Source organism: Syzygium oleosum, unplaced genomic scaffold (genome assembly GCF_021117445.2).
Source record: "Syzygium oleosum isolate NSW1041296 unplaced genomic scaffold, Sole_v2.1 Sole_v2.09, whole genome shotgun sequence".
Classification (NCBI taxonomy): domain Eukaryota; kingdom Viridiplantae; phylum Streptophyta; class Magnoliopsida; order Myrtales; family Myrtaceae; genus Syzygium; species Syzygium oleosum.
Genome location: NW_026607493.1, coordinates 11,072,506 through 11,093,927, shown reverse-complemented (window position 1 = coordinate 11,093,927; position 21,422 = coordinate 11,072,506). Strand labels below are relative to the sequence as shown.

At 39.1% G+C, this 21,422-nt stretch overlaps 2 protein-coding genes across 7 annotated transcripts; both read right to left on the bottom strand.

Moving 5' to 3' along the window:
- Nucleotides 1-293: 293 nt before the first annotated feature.
- LOC115691481 (40S ribosomal protein S19-3) lies at nucleotides 294-2,601 on the bottom strand. Its single transcript, XM_030618119.2, has 4 exons — nucleotides 2,432-2,601; nucleotides 1,207-1,297; nucleotides 847-1,030; nucleotides 294-665 (listed from the first exon to the last, which is right to left on the bottom strand). The coding sequence occupies exons 1-4, from the start codon at nucleotides 2,516-2,518 to the stop codon at nucleotides 593-595; spliced, it is 435 nt and encodes a 144-aa protein (XP_030473979.1). The 5' UTR covers nucleotides 2,519-2,601; the 3' UTR covers nucleotides 294-592.
- Nucleotides 2,602-6,118: 3,517 nt separating this feature from the next.
- Nucleotides 6,119-17,463, bottom strand: LOC115691472 (UDP-glycosyltransferase 83A1-like). 6 transcript variants are annotated; one of them, XM_056314229.1, is made up of 5 exons: nucleotides 11,963-12,312; nucleotides 11,766-11,798; nucleotides 11,048-11,223; nucleotides 7,322-7,715; nucleotides 6,119-7,125 (listed from the first exon to the last, which is right to left on the bottom strand). In XM_056314229.1, exons 4-5 carry the CDS (start codon nucleotides 7,677-7,679, stop codon nucleotides 6,242-6,244), a joined length of 1,242 nt encoding a protein of 413 aa, XP_056170204.1. In that variant the 5' UTR covers nucleotides 7,680-7,715; nucleotides 11,048-11,223; nucleotides 11,766-11,798; nucleotides 11,963-12,312; the 3' UTR covers nucleotides 6,119-6,241. The 6 variants fall into 6 exon arrangements, with proteins under 6 accessions (XP_056170204.1, XP_056170202.1, XP_056170203.1 ...); XM_056314227.1 differs by having other exon boundaries at nucleotides 11,766-12,312; XM_056314228.1 differs by lacking the exon at nucleotides 11,766-11,798.
- Between the last annotated feature and the right edge of the window lie 3,959 nt (nucleotides 17,464-21,422).

Below are 21,422 nucleotides of genomic sequence, written 5' to 3'. Positions count from 1 at the left end.
AGGCGATCCTCAACACTCCTGTTTCACCTTCATGAATACAGCGCAGGTAACCTTCTAAGATAGCTGACGAATTCCCTCGTTTATCACAGATCAATCATAAATTTGGTCTGCTTGCACTAACATCAAGTCAGCGATATCACGAACCAATTAGATAACCAACTTAGGCGCACGATTGCCTGTAAAGCACGATTAATTATATATCATTGCAGATAAGCACCCCGGGTGCATAATATTCTAAGCAAGATATTAAAGGTCAGTCCCAGAAATAACTGCTATGAATGACCCACCTACACTCAGCCATCAAGAATATTTTCACCTTCAAACAGAATAGTATCATCCCAGAAAAGAAGGAAATGGGTAACACAACCAAGGTAACACAGTAGGTGGCAAATTCGATCGCTGAGAATGTAATTTTAAAGGGATTCAAAGGATATCAATACGTCTAAAGCCATTTCAAAATAATTGTTCGAGCACTTCAAACACAGTAAGCAAGCACAGGACTAAAAAGTTGCTCTATCAAAACTCCTCCCCATCGGAAGCGAATCCTAAGTTCTGTAAACTTTGCATCCGATCCGAAAACAGATCTCCTCTCTTACTGGGCAACAACAATCCTTCCAGCAACTTGGTCAAGATCACGCTGGCCACTGGGTGTGATTTTCCTTCCCCTGAATCATAGGAGCACGAGTTTCAGTTATCATCCCAAGTCCAACAGACGTGTACCATAAGAAGAGCTGCTGCTTCACAGCAACCAAAGTCATTGATCTTTGCTAGCGACTTCCAAAGACAAATTAGAGCCACCAAAACAATGGTAATACTAAGCAAATCATTAGTTTCAGTAGAACTTACCCTCTCGGGTCGATATCAATGATGTTCATGTTCTGCAATTGCTGCAAAATGTGGCGAGCTATAGAACCACTGCTCTTACAGAAATGTGGTGGGCGACTGCCATTCCTCTTACTCCCACCATAGATCCTGCGGAAGGCTCCAACACCAAGGCCTCCCCTGAGATAAATTTTCCTTGCCATAGAAGCTGAAACACACACAAAATTCCAATCAATGAATGTAGCTGCATGCTCTATTTTTACATGTACACTAATTGAATTGTTAATAGGCTGTGTGTGTGTGTGTGTGTGTGTGTGTGTGTGTGAGAGAGAGAGAGAGAGAGAGAGAGAGAGAGAGAGAGAGAGAAAGAGAGAGAGAGCATACCAGCTCGAATATAGTACCAATCAGGGTCATAAGGAGCAAGCTCTTTGAATGTAGCAGTCTTCACAATGTCAGTCCAATGGGGAAGTTCGACCTAAGAGAATAAAATACAAAGATGTGAAATCGAATTTAGCAATTACACAGCAAGAAAACATACAAACCAAAGTAAAAGTTTGACTTTGGCACATGAACAGGGAACTGTAATACAATGAAGCGAACAAGATAGTATTGAATGCCACCCAGATCCCATCCACACAAACTTCTCCAGACTAAGACATAAACATCCCCCACAAAGATGTTAACTTTGAAAACAAAAGCTTCCAGGGAAACTAGCTGTCACTCAACCACGTAAAGGACACCAACTAACCAGAAAACAAGCCAGTCCCCACCTGGCCCCAAAGAAAAGAAATGAAAGAAAAAATAAAGGATAGAAAAGGAAAACAGAGAAGCCGTATGTTCACCTATGATGCCTAACTCTTATACATATGATCTTGGGACATCAGAAATCAGAATCTGTTCTGTTGCTCATCGTGATGATTTAGTATCAAAATGCTTTTGAGGGTGATGCTGGGAGTTTGACTGCTTAACATCTTAGGAAGGCGGCCGGTCCGCGACTTTTGGAAATTTATTCTACTGGCTGGTATACAAAAACTCTCGATCTTGTTTTCGAAACTTCAGCGGCGCCGCTGCCCTAGTACTCAGCCTAAAATGCTTACTTAACAGGAAAAGGAAGCGATTCCGGCGAAAGATCAAAAGCCCAATGACCCCCAACAACAACAGAAACTCCCAACCCTCCACACGCACAAACAGCATCAATCATATCCCGCTAAAAAGCAGTAAACAGCCCTCGTTCCATAACCCCGTCAAAGTCACCGGCCGGAGCTATGGAAGCATGACGCCTAAAAAGACCCTGAACCCTCGAGCCACACTCTCTGCAGCACGGACATCCTTCAACAACAGACACCCATTCGTCCATAATCACAATAAAGCAAGCAAGAAAGATTGGTCGCCTCGCAAGATACTCAAGCAACCAGCACGAGAAACATTCGGAACTTTTGCCTCCATCCAACACTGCACAGTCCTAGACTCCGAAACAGATCCACAATCCGCATACCCAGAAAATCCTCGACTCGCACACGATCCGTCCACATCACACATCGAGCGCATCAACGACTGGACGAGAGAAAACGCATGCAAGATGCCGCGTTACACGATGAGGAAGAGATACCTTTCCAGAGCGCTTGAGGTGAGCGGCGTAGGCCTTGACAAACTCGTGTGGGGAGACGTCCTTCACCGTCCTCGCCGGCGCCGCCATGTTCGATCGACCCAAGGAGCTTCTGCTTGCAACGGCGCAGCTGCTCCAAACCAGTTCCTTTCTCTGACAGTAAGAGGAGGAAAAGTTTCGCGAGCTAGGGTTTTAATTCCGCTGCCGCGTGGGAAATGCCGTCCATACCCTTCTTTTTTGGGCCGTATTTCTCGAAGGGTTGAAGTTGGGCCTCATTTTTGAAGGCCCATTTGGCCCAACTCTTTTTTGCTTGGGATGAGTTCATGTTCGAATTTTCTTTTTGGAAAAAGCCACAAAAAATCCCCAAATTATGCTCATTGTGATACATTTATCCTAAATTTTTTTTGTGAAATAAAAAATCTCAAACTATGCCCACTGTGACACATTTACCCTAAACCTTTTCAAAACCTCAAACTTATACCTATATAACACATTTACCTTTCGTTAAGGTTCCATTAAATGATTTTTCACCCAAAACAATACCGTTTTATTTCACTTAAGTTATGTGGGCGTCATGTTAACATCGTTTGTTTTTTAGCATCAATGTAGGTAAATCTTTAACGGTTCTCATTGGCAGAATTTTAACGAAGAGTAAATGTGTCACGCAGGTACAAATTTGGTTGTGTCATAAAAAAAAGTTTAGAGTAAATGTGTTATATTTTTTTTTATGGTTTTTGCCCTTTTTTAGGGAGATGGTTGCGCTTAAAGCATTGTAGATTTGCCTCAATAATGTAAATTGCAATGTCATATGGAACCTCTATAAAATATCTGCTGAAATGAACAATATGGGGCTTCTAAGAAAGAAAGAGCGTTCGTCGGAAATAAAAATATTTTCTTGATTTTCCAAAATTTAATTTTTAAAATTTCCAAAAGACTCGCCCTTTTTAAAGAAAAGTATATCATCCTTCCAAACATCACTTACTATTCACTAGCTGCACCCCCGTGCCATATAGGATCGGATGGGAAGGGTACAAGCAGGATTGAAAAGATTGATACATATAGATGTACCCACATGGGTAAACCACTTTTTCCATAGGACCCTGGTATAAATCATGAAATTTTGCAAATCCATGTATCTAACTAATAATTAGCAAAAGAGTTGTAACGGATGTTAATTCAGTTAAACTTTTCAATTTGGCCAATTTAGTCCTAAACCTCTTGACGATTAGTCAATGTTGTCCTTCTGGTTAAAAATCACTGATGAGGCAATCCAGTTAGCGCCAGACAACACCGAAATGGACGCTTTTTTGCAATTTTTTTAAGAAGTTTCTGAATCTTTTCTTTTTTGTTCTTTTCTTCTTCCTTTTTCTTTTGTCCTCCTTTCTCTACCGGTTGTCGGGCCTCAGCAATGGCCTGCGACGCAACGCTTGCACCAAATTCGGCAAGAGTTGACCTCGCCGCATGACCCTTGCCGATCTGGCAAGGGTCAACCTTGTAGGCCTTTGGCGAGGGGCAAGCCGGTCCATCCCTCATTGACCCTCGCCTATGGCCGGCCATCGTCGAGTCGAAAATTGTTCAACCCAAATTGATTCATTTATATGCAATGCTAATCGAGCAACTCATACCTGACTCGATCTGAGATTCATTTTAAGCAATTTTTCTATTTAAATTGTTTCATTTGAAGGATGGGCGGCTCCATGGACCAGCTCGTCAAATTAGATAGGGGGTCGGGGTTATAAACGGGGGCATTGAAGGTTATTATATTATGTTTTGAGTTTAAGCTGTTTGTGGAATCTAACTCGGTTGGATAAATATCCGAGTTTGAGAGCACAATAAAATTCAAGAGTTGGACTCACCTTGGGTGGAGGTTGGACATTCGGTTGTTTTTTACTTCAATATATCCACTCCAAGACAAAAGAATGGGCACACGTATTTTATATACTTAGGTTTTGGAAACATTCGAACGAGTAAGCAATTGTAACTTTGATTCTTCGATTATTAGTAGATTATTTATTGTTGGCTCTTTCCGTGAATGTAGGTACCGATACTCGGACCAAACCATGTAAATTTTGGTGTATTTTATAGTTCCTTGCTTATTTCTTCGGTGATTTCGTGTTGACTTAAATTGTAAGATCTCGGTTAAGCGCGATGATTTAAATCCTCGAAAGCCTTTTTTGCCTGGTCGCCTAATTAAATTGCGCTTAATGCATTTTAGTTTTCCTGAGAAGTATAAATTGCAACGTGCTAGTTAGGAGCCTCTTTAATATACCTCTGGACAATGTTAGCCTTTTGTGAAAGAAAAGAGTTATTATCGAAAATAAAAGGGAAAGTTGTTTAAAAGTCTTAAACCTCTTGTACGGCAGGCAATTCAGTCATAGATATTTTAATTGCATCAATTTAGTCCTAAATCTTTTGACAATTTGTCAATTTAGTCATAAACCTTTTGAAGATTTTGGCCTTTTGAAGATTTGCCAAAATTTTCGAAAGGTTTAGGACTAAATTGATATAATTGAAAGGTTGAGGATTAAATTGGCTACCATACTATAAGATTCGGGCTTTTTGGACAACTTTCCTGAAAGCAATATTATTAGAGTCAAAATAACTTTTAATTTTGTAGAAATCGCTTTATGTTGCTTTGAAGTTTGGTCTCTTATAAATACGATTAAGATAGACTCGAACTGAATTAATTAGTTGTTAAACGAGATTTTGTTCTTTTGAGAGAACTACTTGCTCATGTGAGACTTGTTTATATTAAGCAATAACGCCTATAATAATGTTGTTCAGCATGAATGAACCAACTCCAAAAGTGTTTAGAAAACATTACAGGACCTAAAAATCAAACATCACTCGCTCAAATATGTGTGCTGAATATGATCTAGGGAGTAGGATATACTCAAAATGTTCTTAGTATGAGTTTCGCTTTAAGCACCAATCATCTGATGCATTGCAAGATAATAACATTCAGAGTCCAATCTTTAGCACTTGAACAAAAACAAAATTCCTCGAACACGAGTTCTATACTCGAATCTTTTGTTTTACTTTTGGGAATGTCCTCCTTCGCTTTCTACGTATTGTGTATTTTGCCAACTATTTCTTTCGATGATTTCATGATTCAATGCGTTAAGCAATTTTGCTTATTATGCAAATGCATGAAAAAGCATTTCAAATTATCTTTAATAGCTAAAACATTAAATAAATTGTTAAATATTTGAAGTATTTCATATTATATATGAAAATAAAATTAGAATCAAAAGATACAATGAAACATGGCGAGAAAATTAGTAAATGGTTGTCATGATTGTTTGCTAGATGCAAATAACATCTTTTACTTTTGAAGTTCAAAATATCAATTTCTTGCGTACACGGAATGCTGTATACAGTTGTTAGAATGTAGAGATTTCAACTCTTTTTAGTAATATTTAAATTGTCTTATTAAAGATAAGTGATATATTAAATATTATACAATTATTTTGAGTTAAATTTTAAAGGTAAAACAATAATCAATCACCTGCCAATCACCTTCATTATCATAAATTGTGATTTGAAGTTTTAATGAGCCTTAAGATACCCATTTGTTTATTCTGAATAATAAATTCTATTGCTATCATCTATTTTAACAAAACCCAGAAATTTTGTACGAGAACAACCTGGTACTTCACTAGGAACCAGCAAATTAGGCAGGCTTGAAAATTTTCAGTTTTAGTGAAAAATTCACTGGAACTGCCTTAATTTGCCATCATGAGGACATCAATTTGCGAAAGGGAAAAACAGAGTTCAATCTTAAGCACTGAACAGGAACAACAAGAAGAACCCTCAAGCCTTCAGGAGTTCAATGAAGCTCTGCAGATTCTTCAGGGAGGACCCTCCTTCACTGACACTCTTTCTGGCCATCTCTTTCACTCTCAGGCAATTTGCTCTTATCTCATCACTCCCTAGTACTGCTAATACCTTGTCTCTCACTTCATGCCTAGTTATTAATCCATTTTCACCACCATCAACTCCTAAACCTACCCTCCACACATCACATATGAAGCTCCTGTTCAGGTACTGATCTACAGAGTAAGGTCTGCAGAGAAGTGGGAGTCCATTGCTCAGGCCTTCCAGTGTGGAATTCCAACCACAGCGAGTGAAGAAGCATGCCACCGAAGGGTGTGCCAGGACCTCCTCTTGTGGTGCCCAATGGACCACCTTCCCATAATTCCTCACCCTTTGGAGGAACCCATCGTGGAACTCGGTGACTGGCCCGTTAACTATGTCCGGGCGTACAACCCACAGGAATGGTCGGGCGATCTGTTCGAGGCCGTGGGCGAGCTCATAGAACTGTTCCGGGCTGAATACTGTCCAGCTTCCGAAGGCAACATAGAGGACTGACTGGGCTGGATGTTGGTCTAACCAGTTCGAGCAGGTCAAGTCCTCGTTCCACAGGCTTCCTCTGCGATGGAATAATCGGGCACTCGGTATTAACGGACCAATTGGGAGAGCTCCAGGAATGACACTGCAAGCCGATGCCTCAAGTTCATGGAATGAATTGTAAAGGAATAAGTTTGAGCGTTTGCTGTGATGGAGGATGGACAATGCATATCCGAAAAGTATTTTCTGCTTCCTCGGGTCTTCAGGGCAACTCCAAGGGAGGTCAGTGCTCTTATATGAAGGAAGGTCCTTCGATATCGTGATGAGATCATTCTTCAGAGCGATGCCTGCATGAGTTATCAACGCCAAGTTTAGATTACCTTTACACTACCTATTCCTACAAGTACATCTATTATCGGCATGATAAACGTTGTAGATTCATCTCTCGTTAATGTTTGTCAATAAAGCAATTGAGAGATGGTTACACGACCTACTTAGGCTTCATCAGACTGATTGTGAAGGGTACTAGTTCTGGTCCCTTACCATCGTTGTCTATGACTCCAGCCTCAATCAACTTCGGAATATGAAGATTCAAGGCCAGAGTGGACACCGATGCGGCCCAAAACCCAGCTCGCTCAATTCCCATCCTTTCGGCAACTTCCAATGCCCATCCAGCGGCCAGGTCCACAATCATGAAGCTGATCTGCTCATCCTCATTACCATTTGACTGCTCCTTCACTTTCTCAATCAACTCCTGCAAATGACCCGGCATCACCCTGGACATGCCCTCCAGCCGCTTAGTTGAGTCTTTTCGCTCCTCGTCAGTTTCGAGCCCGTCTGGAATCGCGACGAACTTAATCCGATTCGATCCCTCATCCAATCCAGGGTTTGCAGCCATCATTCGTGCGTGAATGGACTTCGTGTTCGCAAATGTCACCTCGACTCCATAGTCAGCAATACAGTGTGAGAGTTTCAGGAGAGGAGTGACATGACCTTGTGCAGGATATGGCATAACCAGCACATGTTTGAACTTTGCCATTGTTGACATAGAACAAGGGATAGTTCCTTCGCACACCTTATATTGGCTAATTAAACTCAGGCTCTATCCTTATTATTTCGTTATGACGTGATTCAAAGGGACTTTGGCACTTGGCTTTTGTAGTTTTATCTTCGTCTTTTCCAGGTGGTCATAATATATTGGCATGGAACGAAAAGAACAGACGCTGTGGCGGCAACAAAGATGACCTGCTCTTGGCTAACATTTTGTCTATGGCTTGTGTTCTCCTGTCTGCGTTTCTTATCAACAAGTGCAGGCTCTCAAGTTTTAGGTTGTCCCTTGTAATGAGAAGAGAAAGGAAGCTGTCATATTCGAATAAAGCAAATCTGCCGGACAAAAGATGCTGATGCCTTGAGTTCATGAAGCAAATCTGCCGGACACATTGATTCTTTAAGAAGTCTAATGTTTCTTTCCTTACCTGGTTTCTTGCTTGTAGTATTATTACCCTTTTATTTACTCCATGTCTATCATTCATATTATTTCAGTCATATTTTTTATGTGAGGCAGTATCCCTCTTCGTACATGTGAAATGTATAATGGCTTAAGAAACATGTAGTCTCATTCTACCTAAAAATTTGAACTTTTGGGTTGGACTTTTCAACCTAGTTTATTAATTCCATCGTATATTAGTACGTAATAACTTGGATATCATGTCTTTGCAGCAATCTCAATATCACTAGGGATGGAAAGGGGAAGTGGTCCTAAACCATCCCATTAACTTTATGTTATTTTCAAAACCCGTCCCAAATCCGTTACAAGTTGATACAATATTCCAAACTCCCCTCACTAAAGTAGCCGAGTACTACTCACAACCGCCATCATATGTTGTAATAAACACTAATCTTAAGTGAAATATTTAGTGAATAGCCTCGTACATGCAAATGCAATTATTTTATTCGAATCTCATGCATTGTAAATTTCCAATTATAATTCTTCGAAGTCCATAATATAATGTTGAAACAACTTAAGGTTGAAGCTCATAAAAATCTATGGTCCAATAAAAATAGGAAACTAGGTGTGCAATGGTGGCCATTGTTAATAAAAATCTTATGATAAACTAAATCTTGATATTAGCATTAACGAAAATTTTCACTCAAGGGATTTTATTTTAACAAAATAAGAGCAACTCAAAAAATCCCAAAAACCATTGCAAATCCTAGTAGAGTTAATAACTGTACAAACATACTAAACCACCTAAGAAATGTAACGGAAACAAATTGCATTTTAAGCTCCGTTCGTTTGGCGGAAAATATTCTCCCGGAAAAAATTTTCCGGGTTTTTCGGTGTTCGGGAGGCGGAAAACGTTTTCTGTGGGAAAATATTTTCCTTCCCCCCCTCACAAAATAGCCTAAGTTAACGGAAAATGACTTCCGCTTCTTCAAAAGCGGAAATTATTTTCCGGAGCTTCTTCTTCTTCTTCTTCACTAAGGTCGCGCGCGGCCGCCGCCGCCGATCGCCGCGCCGCCGCCGCCGCGCCGCCGCCGCTCGCCGGTCCGGCCGCCGCCGCAGCCGCCGGTCGCCGGCCGCCGCCGGACATTGGCCGTCGGTCGCCGGACGCCGCCGCCGGCCGTCGCCGTTGAAAAATATTTTCCGAAACTTTTTCATATTGGTCGCCGAACACCAGAAAATTATGTTCCGGGAAAACATTTTCCAGAAAAATGACTTCCGGGAAAATATTTTCCAAAAGAAGAATATTTTTCGCCAAATGAACGGAGCCTAAGGCTTTGTTTGTTTCGCCGAAAATGAATGATTTGGAAATATTTTCCTAAAAATATTCTTTTGTATCGCTTGAAATAATTAATTAATAAAAAATATTTTTATTATCAATAATAATTTATATCTAAATATTTTCTTGGACGATAAAAATATTTTTTATTCGAATTGACGCCTGTAACAATATTGTTCAGCATGAAAGAACAAACTCCAAAAGGAATTTTTTTGTGAGACCCACTTCCACAATTAGCTTAAGCATTAAAGAACCAATCGGGACTGGGGATGGAAACACAGCAAGTGTTCAAAAAAAACATTGCAGGTCCTAAAATCAAACATCACTCGCTCATACATGTTCAACCAACATTTTGCTTGATAGAGGTGTCTTTCCTGTGAGTAATTGGAAGCTGGAAATTGATGATCAATAACCCAGTAGTTGGTTCAAGTAATGTGTGCTAAGTATGATTTAGTTTAGACTCAAATTATCTTAGTATGAACCAATTATCGGATGCATTTACGAGATAAATAAAATCAGAGTCCAATCTTAAGCACTCGAACAAAAACAAAAATCCTCAAACGCGAGTTTTTGTACTCCTCAACCTTTTCTTTTCTCTTTTCGGAATGTCCTTGTTGACAAGCACCGACTCTCTCTCCCTCTCACTTTGACCAGAATGTTCCTTGCTCTCCAGATTTTTCCTAGAAGCCATCGTCTCCAGAAAACTCTGCCAGCTTGAGCAAGTTGGCAAGTTGACAACTTGCTAAAAAGAAGAGTGTGGAGACTTCTTCCTCCGCCCACTCAGCACTAGGGGTGAGCAGTTCCAGGTTCCTCACAGGTTCCACCTGGAACATGAAATCTACCCTCAGGTATAAGTTCCTCATTTTTTGAAACCTGAAACTTATCTGTCGGAATGTAGAATCTGGAACCTACCCTGTCACAGGTTCTAAGGTCGGTTCCAGGTCCCAACAGGTTTTTTTTTTTTTTTTCATTTTTAGTTAAACAAAACAAAAACGAACAAGCTTGTCATTCATCAAAGAGAATATAAAAAACTAGTTATTGAAAAGTCACATTTTTCTTAATAGAAAGGTGATACAACGCAACATCAAAGAGACCGGCGCACATAATGAAAATCGCAACTATGCACTAAAACTAAGATAGGAAGTTGAAGGAAAAAAAAGGCAACACTGACGAACCTAATTCACCCAATTATTTTCAATGGTGTTTGCTCAAACTATGAACAACAGTGCAACTTCGACTATAACAATCTGATAGTGTAAAACACTTCAAGTTGCTATACCTAATTCAAAATCCAAACTTGGGCGAAAGATTGCAAAATGGCTTTTTTACTAGAATAAGCTAGCACCATTAAATTTATGTTGGTATCTCTTAATTGTTGAGTTGGGACGTAGGGCACCCAGAATCACAACACTGACCTCAACAGATCCTTTGAGTATGCCGCATATGCAATGACAATCTTCAACAAGTGCAGGCAAAAAGAAAGTACCTTTCATTGCGGTTAAGTCGAGCACCAAAGTAGAAGGCCACAGAGAGCAACCAACAGTCACTATGCACAGCCACCAAAGACAGCCAGTCCTTGCCTTTCATTCCATCTCTAGCGAAGTTAATGCCCAAGGCTGGTTCAGGAAGCTCTGGAGGAACTTCCTCGGCGAGCAGAGCCACCTCCCGTGATTCGTTTGGGTGACCATACAGACACAAATTCTCCTTTTCTTGAAATGCAAAATATCCATCCACAGATACAACAGTTTAATCACTCGTATCAAACAGAGAAAACATTAAATTCCCCCCCCCCCCCAAAAAAAAGAAAAGAAAAAGGAGCTTAACATTTGGAGTCCATAATCACAACTGAAATACCCATTAAGATATCAAAGCAAAAAAATAAAGAATTTCCTTTCAGATCATGAATGAAAAGAACCAACAATAACCTAAAGCACACTTACCCCCATTCTTATCAACCCACCACAGCCACTTCCCCAATCAAATCGATCACAGTTTCATAGAAAAATCACCTAACAGCAGTTACCCATCTCCCACATATCTCATCTTGCTTCTCCAAAATTGCAGCACAAGCTAAAGTCAAAACCTTTTTTCTCTAAAAAGCGTAAAGCAACAATCTTGCATTTGCCCTTTAATTCGAAGGAAAAACAACAACGAACAAGAACAAGAAACCCATAATACATCAAGCCTCACCTGGATCGCCACACATGGATCGCAGAGCGAGTAGAATTCATCCACATCTAAAACAAATTCACCAACACCAACAATGGCGTCAAGCCATAAACAAAGAACTAAAAAGAAACACCGACGGCACATGCATTCGAACTCAGTCCCAAGAAAAAAAGAGAAAAAACGCATGCATGTGCAGATCCAAAGAGGGGGGCGAAGGCGCAACGATTGGTACTGTAGGTGAGGGCGCGGACGAGGGCAGTGCGCCAGGCGCTGTAGTCCTTGGAGATCTCTTCTACAGTGCGAGGACTGGAGGAACCACGTCCGGCGAGAAGCGGCGCCGATCTTGCGGAGAGATGAAAGGAGGAAGAGCCGAGGCAGCGAGCTCAAGAGGGTGCGCGTGCGGCAGAGCGTGAGCCCGAACAAAGACGAAGACAGAGGATGTCGCTTGAAGCCTTGAAGCAAAGCCCACCTCCGTCGCGGACGAGCCGGACCGCGGTTGATGAAGACAGAGGAAGAGCCGAGGCAGACGCCGAACGGAGCGAGGAGAGGCGAGAAGGTCTCGTCAAGTCGTGGGCGTGGGAGAGAGAGCGCAATGGAGGAGCGAGGGGAAATTTAGGAAGAAAAACAAAGTTAGGGCTTTTAGTTTTTACTTTGTTTTCCGGTTCCGATTCCGGCGGTTCCTAAGGGTGCGCATGGAATGCATTCCGGAATAAAAATTCTGTTCCGGAATGCATTCCGGAACAGAATGACGTTTGTTAAAAAATTTCCGGAATGCATTCTGGAGCGATTTTTGCATTCTAGAATAAAAATGCGTTTGTTAAAAATACTTGATTCTAGAATGCATTCTTGATTCCAGAATGCATTTTTTATTCCGGAATGAGTTTTTGGCAAGAAAAAGAGAAGCTACTTTTTGTAGCTTCTTGATTCCGGAATGCATTCTCCCTATTTTCTTACAAATTTTTTTTTTCAGAAAATGCATAAAAATTGAAAAATTCTAGAAAAATTCATAAAAATTTCCAGAAAATAAAAAAAAGTTAGATTTCGGGAAAATATGAAATTTGGTGAATTTTTTTTTTAAATAACAAAAAAATAAAAAATTTCAAAACTTCACAGAATAGCTTAAAACACATGTGGCCACCCACTTTGAGTGAAATTTAAATTTTTTGAGGTGCCCAAAAAAAATCAAAAATTTCAAAACTTCACAAAATGGCTTAAAATATCTGTGACCACCTACTTTGAGTGAAATTTAAATTTTTTGAGGTGCCCAAAAAAAAAATTTCAAAACTTCATAAAATGACTTAAAATACCTATGGCCACCCACTTTGAGTGAAATTTAAATTTTTTGAGGTGCCCAAAAAAATAAAAAAATAAAAAATTTCAAAACTTCATAGAATGGCTTAGAATATCTGTAGCCACCCACTTTGAGTAAAATTTAAATTTTTTGAGGTGCCCAAAAAAATAAAAAAAATAAAAAAATTCAAAACTTCACAAAATGGCTTAGAATACCTGTGGCCACCCACTTTGAGTGAAATTTAAATTTTTTTAGGTGCCCAAAAAAAATTAAAAAAAATCAAAAATTTCAAAACTTTACAGAATGGCTTATAATACATGTGGCCACCCACTTTGAGTAAAATTTAATTTTTTTAGGTGCAAAAAAAATCAACAAATCAAAACAGATTTCTGTTCCAGAAATCAATTTTTGGAGCAGAATTAGTCATGTTTTACCAAACAGATTTCTCCTCCAGAAATCAATTTCTTGCAAAAATTCCAGAAATCAATTTCTGGTAAGAATTTTATTTCTGGAGCAGAATGGTTACCATTCGCACCCTAAAAAACTAGAACCGGGTATTGGAACCTCCCACCTTAGAATTGAAAACCGAATTGGACCTACCAGTTCAATTCTTCGATTTCCGGTTCTGCTCTGAATCCGTGCTCACTCCTCCTCAGCACTAGTATAAATAGACCAGCCCCTCTCCCATTTGTGTCAAGCACAGAGTGTTATAGTGTGTGGCGTGAGTGGGTGGTTTGAGGAGAGAATGACGCGTGAGTTTAGTGAGTGTCAGGGAGTGTTAATGTGCGAGTGGTGTGAAGAGTCGCAATATTGTGGCGTAGGGGTGGAAAGTTTACTTTTGTAATATAGTTAATAAAGGAGTGTTTATTTCACTTGGGCAATTACGAGCAGTATCAAAACGGTGTCTCTGAAGTTCAACAAATTGTATCAGAGCTCAGAGCCCAAGGACCGAAGAACGTATCAGAGCAGGCAATCGGGGACCATGAACCCGGTGATTCGGAGTGTGGTACGCAAAGACAGTCTTTAGAGACTATTATACGTGAACACAGGAAGCGGGGTACACTGAAATTCTGCCAGTGCACAGTCAGGGACTATGATCGATCGGTTTGGGATCAAATTTACTTGATGTAGTGCCGAGCATTATAACCAAGTCACAATGACGGATTTCTCAGGTTCGGTGAACAGGATCGAGAAGCTCAATAGCTTAATTATAATCATTGGAATACTCGCATGCAACATTACTTGTTGGGTCGAGACTGGTGGGATATCATTAGCGGCGGCGACACCACACCACCCATGACTATCTTATTACCGCTGTGCGACATTTCCATTACTCAGACTGCTTTCCCTGCTAGTGCCAAATAAGATGCTAGTTCACTTCATCACTGTCAGGCTAGATTTTACTTGGTCACTAGTTTGATAAAGCTTTCATATAATTTTACCAAGGAAAATTCACAAACTTCTCGACGCGAATGAGCATATGTGCTAGGTTACCAGCACACACCATGAATAACAATCTATATAGGTTGATGTCAGGATATATATAAGTCGAGCGGTGGGATGAAAACAGTGTAAAATTTCCTTAGAAAGAGATGCACATAAGATTTGTGCAGGCCGAATTCCAAAGGACATCTAGTGGCAGAATTTCTTCCACTTTCCCAACCGGAATCAACTGATTAAAAACTGCTTTAATAAGCCATAACATACCCGTTTTGTTTATTCTGGATAACAAATTATATTGTTGTCATCCATTTTGACAAAATCGAGAACTTTAAACGAGAACAACCCGGTACTTCAACTAGGAACCGGGTAATTAGGCACGCTTCAAAATTTTCAGTTTCGGTGAATATATCCACTGAAATTGCCTTAGAAAAAATGATACAAATGATTCCCGAACTTTGGTCCAATGTGTAATGTGATCCCTGAACTTTTAATTTATTCAATGTGATCCTCGAACTTTAACTTACTATTCAATGTGGTCCCTGAACTTTTATTTTGTTTAATGTCGTCCCTGAACTCTTGGTACATGATCAATTTAGTCATTGAACTATATGAAAAAGTTCAATGTAGTCCTTCCATTAATTCAAGTTTAGGGACTATAATGAACATTTTTATATAATTCAAGGACTATATTGAACATGTATCATAAGTCTAGGGACTACATTGAAAATTAAAAGTTCAAGGATCATATTGAACATCAGGTTAAAGTTCAGAGAGTACATGGAATAAATTAAAAATTCAAGGACTACATTGCACATTGGGCCAATATTTAGGGACTGTGTAATTATCTTATTGCCTCAATATATCATCATGAGTACCAATGAAATTATGTCTCAAGTGCGAAGCGTGAAAGAAACCTAATCCAAGCGGAAATTCCAAATCTAGATAGGACTTTTTATTGCATGACCTAACGAGTAAGAAATTATTGAAATTTTTTTTTTTGAATTTTGTTGGTTTTTGCCTATTATCTAGCAAAGGAGCATTTTGGTCATAACAATCAATTGTGCAGTTACATCACGATGTTTTGAAATCAATAAATCTTGTGGTAAGATTTATGAATTCCTTAATGAGTTTGAAAGATTATTTCGGAAGTAATTATGAAGGCTAAACACACTATGAGTTGTGATGCTCTTTCCGTTAGGTCACATAGATTAAATCATGTATATTTGATGTTCGATTTAATTCCTTATTCTACTTATTTCATTATTCGATGGCTTGTTTTTTTGAAACAAGATTAATTTGTAAAAGAGTAAATCAGAGTACAATCTTAGGGACTGAACAGGAACAACAAGAAGAAGCCTCAAGCTATCGTATGTTTAATGAAGCTCTGCAGATTCATCAGGGAGGACCCTCCTTCGCTAACACTCTTCCTGGCCATCTCCTTCACCCTCAGGCAATTTGCCCTTATTTCTTCACTGCCAAGAACCGCTAGCATCTTTGTTCTCACTTCATGCCTTGTTGCGACACCATTTTCATCACCATCCACCCCTAGACCTACCCTCCATACATCACAAACGAAGCTCCTGTTCAGAAACTGGTCTCCAAAATAGGGCCGGCAGAGAAGTGGAACTCCATTGCTCAGGCCTTCCAGCGTGGAATTCCAACCACAGTGAGTGAAGAAGCATGCTACTGAATGGTGTGCTAGGACCTCCTCTTGCGGTGCCCATTGGACCACCTTCCCATAATTCCTCACCCTTTGGAGGAACCCATCGAGAAACTCAGTGACTGGCCTGTCGGTGAGGTCCGGGCGCACGACCCACAGGAATGGTCGGGCGATCTGTTCAAGGCCGTGGGCGAGCTCATAGAATTGTTCCGGGCTGAATACTGACGTGCTTCCGAAGGCGACATAGATGACTGACTGGGCTGGATGTTGGTCTAACCATTTCAAGCAGGTTGAGTCCTCGTTCCACAGGCTTCCTCTGAGATGGAATAATCGGGCACTCGCTATTAATGGACCTATTGGGAGAGCTCCTGGAATGACACTGATAGCCGATGCCTCGAGTTCATGGAACGAATTGCAAAGAACTGAGTTTGAGCGTTTCCTGTAAAGGGGGATGGACGACACGCATTGGAAAAATACTTTCTGCGTCATCGGGTCTTCAGGGCATTTCCAAGTGAAGTCATTGCTCTTATATGGAGGAAGGTCCTTCCATATCGTGATGATATCGTTCTTCAGAGCAATGCCTGTATGAGTTATCAATGCTAAGTTAGATCATATTTAGATTGACCTATTCCTACAAACGCATATGTTACCGGCATGATACATGTTGTAGATTCATCTCTCCTTGGTGTGTGTCAATAAAGCAATTGAGAGATTGCTACACTACATATCTAGGCTTCATGAGAACGATTGTGAAGGGTTCTAGTTCTGGTCACTTACCATTGTTGTCTATGACTCCACCCTCGATCAACTGCGGAATATGAAGTGTCAAGGCCAGAGTTGACACCGAGGCGGGCCAAAACCCGGCTCGCTTGATTCCCATCCTTTCAGCAACTTCCAGCGCCCATCCGGCGGTCAGGTCTGCAATCATGAAGCTGATCGGCTCATCTTCATTGCCATTTGACTGCTTCTTCACTTTTTCAATCAACTCCTGCAAATGTCCGGGCATCACCCTTAATATGCTCGTCAACATCTTAGTTGGGTCCTTTCGCTCCTCATCAGTTTCGAGCCCATCAGGAATGGTGACAAACTTAATCCGATTAGATCCCTCGTCCAATCCAGGGTTTGCAGCCATCACTTGTGCGTGAATGGACTCTGTGTTCACAAATGTAACCTTGGCTCCATAATCAGCAATACAGCATGAGAGTTTCAAGAGAGGAGTGACATGACCTTGTGCTGGAAATGGTATAACAAGGACATGTCTTAAGTTTGCCATTGTTAACATTGAACATGGGACAGTTCCTTAGCACACCTTATATTGGCTAATTAAGCTCGGATTCTATCCCTGTTGTATCGTTACGACGTGATTCAAAGGGACATTAGCACTTGGCTTTTGTAGTTTTATCTTCATCTTTTGCAGGCAGTCGGAGTATATTGGCTAGGAATGAAAAGAACGGCAGCGGTGGCGACAACAAAGATAACATGCAACTGGCTTGCGAATTTGTCGATGGCTTGTGTTCTCATGTCTCCGTTGCTTATGAGCAAGTGCAGACTTTCTAGTTTTAGGTTGTCCTTGTCATGAGAAGAGGAAAGAAGTTGCCATATTTGAATAAAAGCAAATGTGCTGGACAAAAATGCTGATGCCTTGAGTTCATGAAACATAAATTAAGTGTTAAATGAAAAATTACATACAGGCATTTGATTCTTTATTAAGTCTTACGTGTTTCTTTTGTCCTTAATTGGTTTCTTGCTTGTCTAATTTCCAATTTATTAATTCCATGTGTGTCATTCACATAAACGTTGGGGAGTATCAAACATGGTGACGTGCGAAGCATATAATGGCCTGGAAAATATACGGTCTCATTCGGGCTATTTAAATTTTCGGATTAAACTTTTCAACCTAGTCAGTTGATCCTATCGCGTATTGACATCTTTTAACTATATATAATAGAATGGTTACGTTTGTCACATCTTTGTGGCAATCTATGAATCATTAAGGATGGAACCTCGTTCCAAAACCGTCCTATTAACTTTCTGTTATTCCCTAAGCCCATCTCAAATCCGTTCCGGATGTTGGTACTATATCCCAAACTCGTCTCTCTAAAGTAGTCGGGTACTTGTATGCCGCAACAGTATATTATAATAAACAATAGTCTTATGTTAAATATATAACAGAAAACCTCGTGTTTACAAATACAACAATTTATTCAAAATTCGTGTATGGAAAATCTCCAATCAGAATTCTACGGAGTCCAAAATTTAATTGTGGAAGAATTAAAGGTTGACGATCACAAAAATCCAAGGTCTAATAATAATTAGAAGCTAGGTGTAAAATGTGGGCATCTTTATAAGAAAATCTTATATTATACTGTATCTTGTTATTAGCATTCTCTAATTTTTACAATCAAGTAATCTTGAGAGATTTAACAGAATAGAAGTAACTTAAAAAACCCTCAAAATCTGTAATAAATCCAAATAGAGTTAATAATTATGTATACTTACTCAACTACTTGCGAAATATGAAAGAAACCAATGGCATTTTAATAGTCATACATATTGAGTTTCCCAATTATAAAATTAAAAAAAAAGGAAAAATGACACAAAGAGTCCCTGAACTTTGGTTCAATATGTAATGTGATCCCTGAACTTTTAATTTGAACATTTTCGTATAGTTCAGAGATAAAATTGAACATGTATCAAAAGTTCAGAGATCACATTCCACAATGAGTTAAAGTTTAATGACCACATTGAACAAATTAGAAATTTATGGACCTCATTACACATTAGACTAAAGTTCAGGGACTGTTTGTGTCATTATTCCCCAAAAAAAAATCCATTCCAAATCCGGGATTTTAGCAATTGACACCAAACCCCTTCTGCTTCCCCAAGCCCACTGCCCATTTTTTAACCAGATGTTACCAATCATCGTGAATTTTTAACTTGAGCGGCCTAAATAAACTGCGCTTAATGCATTTTAGTTTTTCCTTAGAAGTGTAATTCGCAATGTGCTCCTTGGAGCTACATAGCATACCTCCCAAGATGGTCAATGTTGGGCTTTTGAGAAAGAAAGAACAGTTCGTCGAAATTATATTGTCGGAGCCAAATTAACCATTAATTTGGTAGAAACCGCTAGATGTCGCTTTGAAGTTTAGTTACTTATAAATATGGATGTGATAGACTCAAACAAAATTAGTCTTTAATTGAGAAAGATCCACTTTGATGTGATTTTTTTTATTTATAAATTTGTTAATATGTCTCTTTTATATTATTCTCAACGCGAAAATATAAAAATTACAGTCATTATTATTTTAATTAATTTTAAACAAATTAAAATTAAAAAAAATAAATTAATCACATCAAATGACTTTTTAAATATATGTTTACCAAATAACATTTCCCTAAAGTTTCCTTCCAAGGCACTTTTCAGTTGCAATTTACCAAACAGCTTTTGCATTTCACCAAACCCATTTCGACTAAAGGCATTTGCATTTTCCCAGAGGCTTTGTCCAAAAGCCAAACCAAACGCACCCTTTGTCTTTTGTGAAACTTCCTTGCTTATGCAAGACTTGTTTATATTAAGAAATGAGGCCTCCAACAATGTTGTCTAGTATGAATGAACAAACTCCAAAGAGGAGTTTCTTCAAGGATAAATCTCGGCCTCGAATTCTCATTTTCCCACTTCCACAATTAGCTTGAGCATTGAAGAGGCAATTTGGGTTGGGGATGGAAACACAGGAAGTGCTAAAAGAAAAACATTGCAAGTCCCAAAATCAAACATCACTCACTCAAACGTTTTTAACGAACATTTTGCCTGTTCAAGGTGTCTTTACAGTGAGTACTTAGAAGCTGGAAATTGATGATAAAAAAACCGAGTAATTTGTTAAAGTAATATGTGTGCTGAGTTTGATTTAGGGTAGACTCAAATCTTTTTAGTATGAGTTTCACTATAAGCACCAATTATGTGATGCATTACAAGATAAATAAGATCAGAGTCCAATCTTAAGCACCTGAACAGAAGCAAAATTCCTCAAGCACCAGTTCTGACTTTCGTCAACCATTTTTTTTTTCTTTTTGAAATGTCATTGATCACATTCTTCGTATTGGATATTTTACCAACTATTTCTTTCGATGATTTAATGATTCGAACGTAATAAGATAATTTTTCTTATCATATAAATGCATGTAAATCAATTTACTTTTAATAACTAGAACCTTAGTACTAAGATAAAATTAGAAAAAGCTACAATACAATGAAACATGACCAGAATCGTAACAAAACGGTTAGGTTATGTTTATTGCATGCAAATAACATCTTCACTTTTTAAATTTTCAGATGTCAATTTATTGCATACGGAAATCTGGGAAAAAGTACATTAAAAGTCTTAAACCTATTGCATTTGTGCCAATTCAGTCATAAACATTTCAATTTGACCAATTTAGTCCTAAACTTTTTTTTACGTTTTGTCAATTGAGTCCATCTAACCAATTTAGACTGGAAATTACTAACATGAATGTCAGCCATCCCACGTGGTACAGCTGGCACTGAGGTGGAATTTTTATATAATGTTTTAATATATCTTTTTTCCTTTCTTTTTTTTCTTTCCCTTTTCTTTTTTCTGGTGGCCAATCCCTCGTCGGCCTCGCTTGGGCGAGGGGAGCCCTCACCGGCCGGCCACTAGTAGAAACAGAAGGGAAAGTAAAATAAAGGAAAAAAAAGAAAAAAATAATTAAAAATATCGACGTGAGTTTTGGCTATGCCACGTAAAACCGCCGATATTCATATCAGCGATTTCTGGTCTAATTTGACCGGATGGACTCGATTGGCAAAATGTGAAAAGGTTTAGAACTAAATTGATTCAATTGAAATGTTCGTGATTGAATTTACACCAATACAACAAGTTCATAACTTTTTTAGTACTTTTTCTTGGAAAACTGTATATGTTTGTTAAAATGTAATAATTCTAATCCTTTTTGGTATTATTTAAATTGTCGTAAGTGGGTAATACATTAAATAATATATAACTTTTTTGAATTCAGTTTTTAAAGGTAAAGCATTAATTGATTCCTTTTATGGCATTAATTGATTACCTGCCGATCATCTTCGTCATTGCAAATTGTGATTTGAAGTTTTGTAAACCTTAACATACCCATAAATAACAAGTTCTATTGTCGTCACCATTTTGACAAAACCCAGAACTTTCTACCAGAACAAACTGGTACTTAACTAAACCAGCAGATAGAAACCACCATAGGACATCGAAGAGAAACAGAGTTCAATCTTAGGCACTGAACTGGACAACA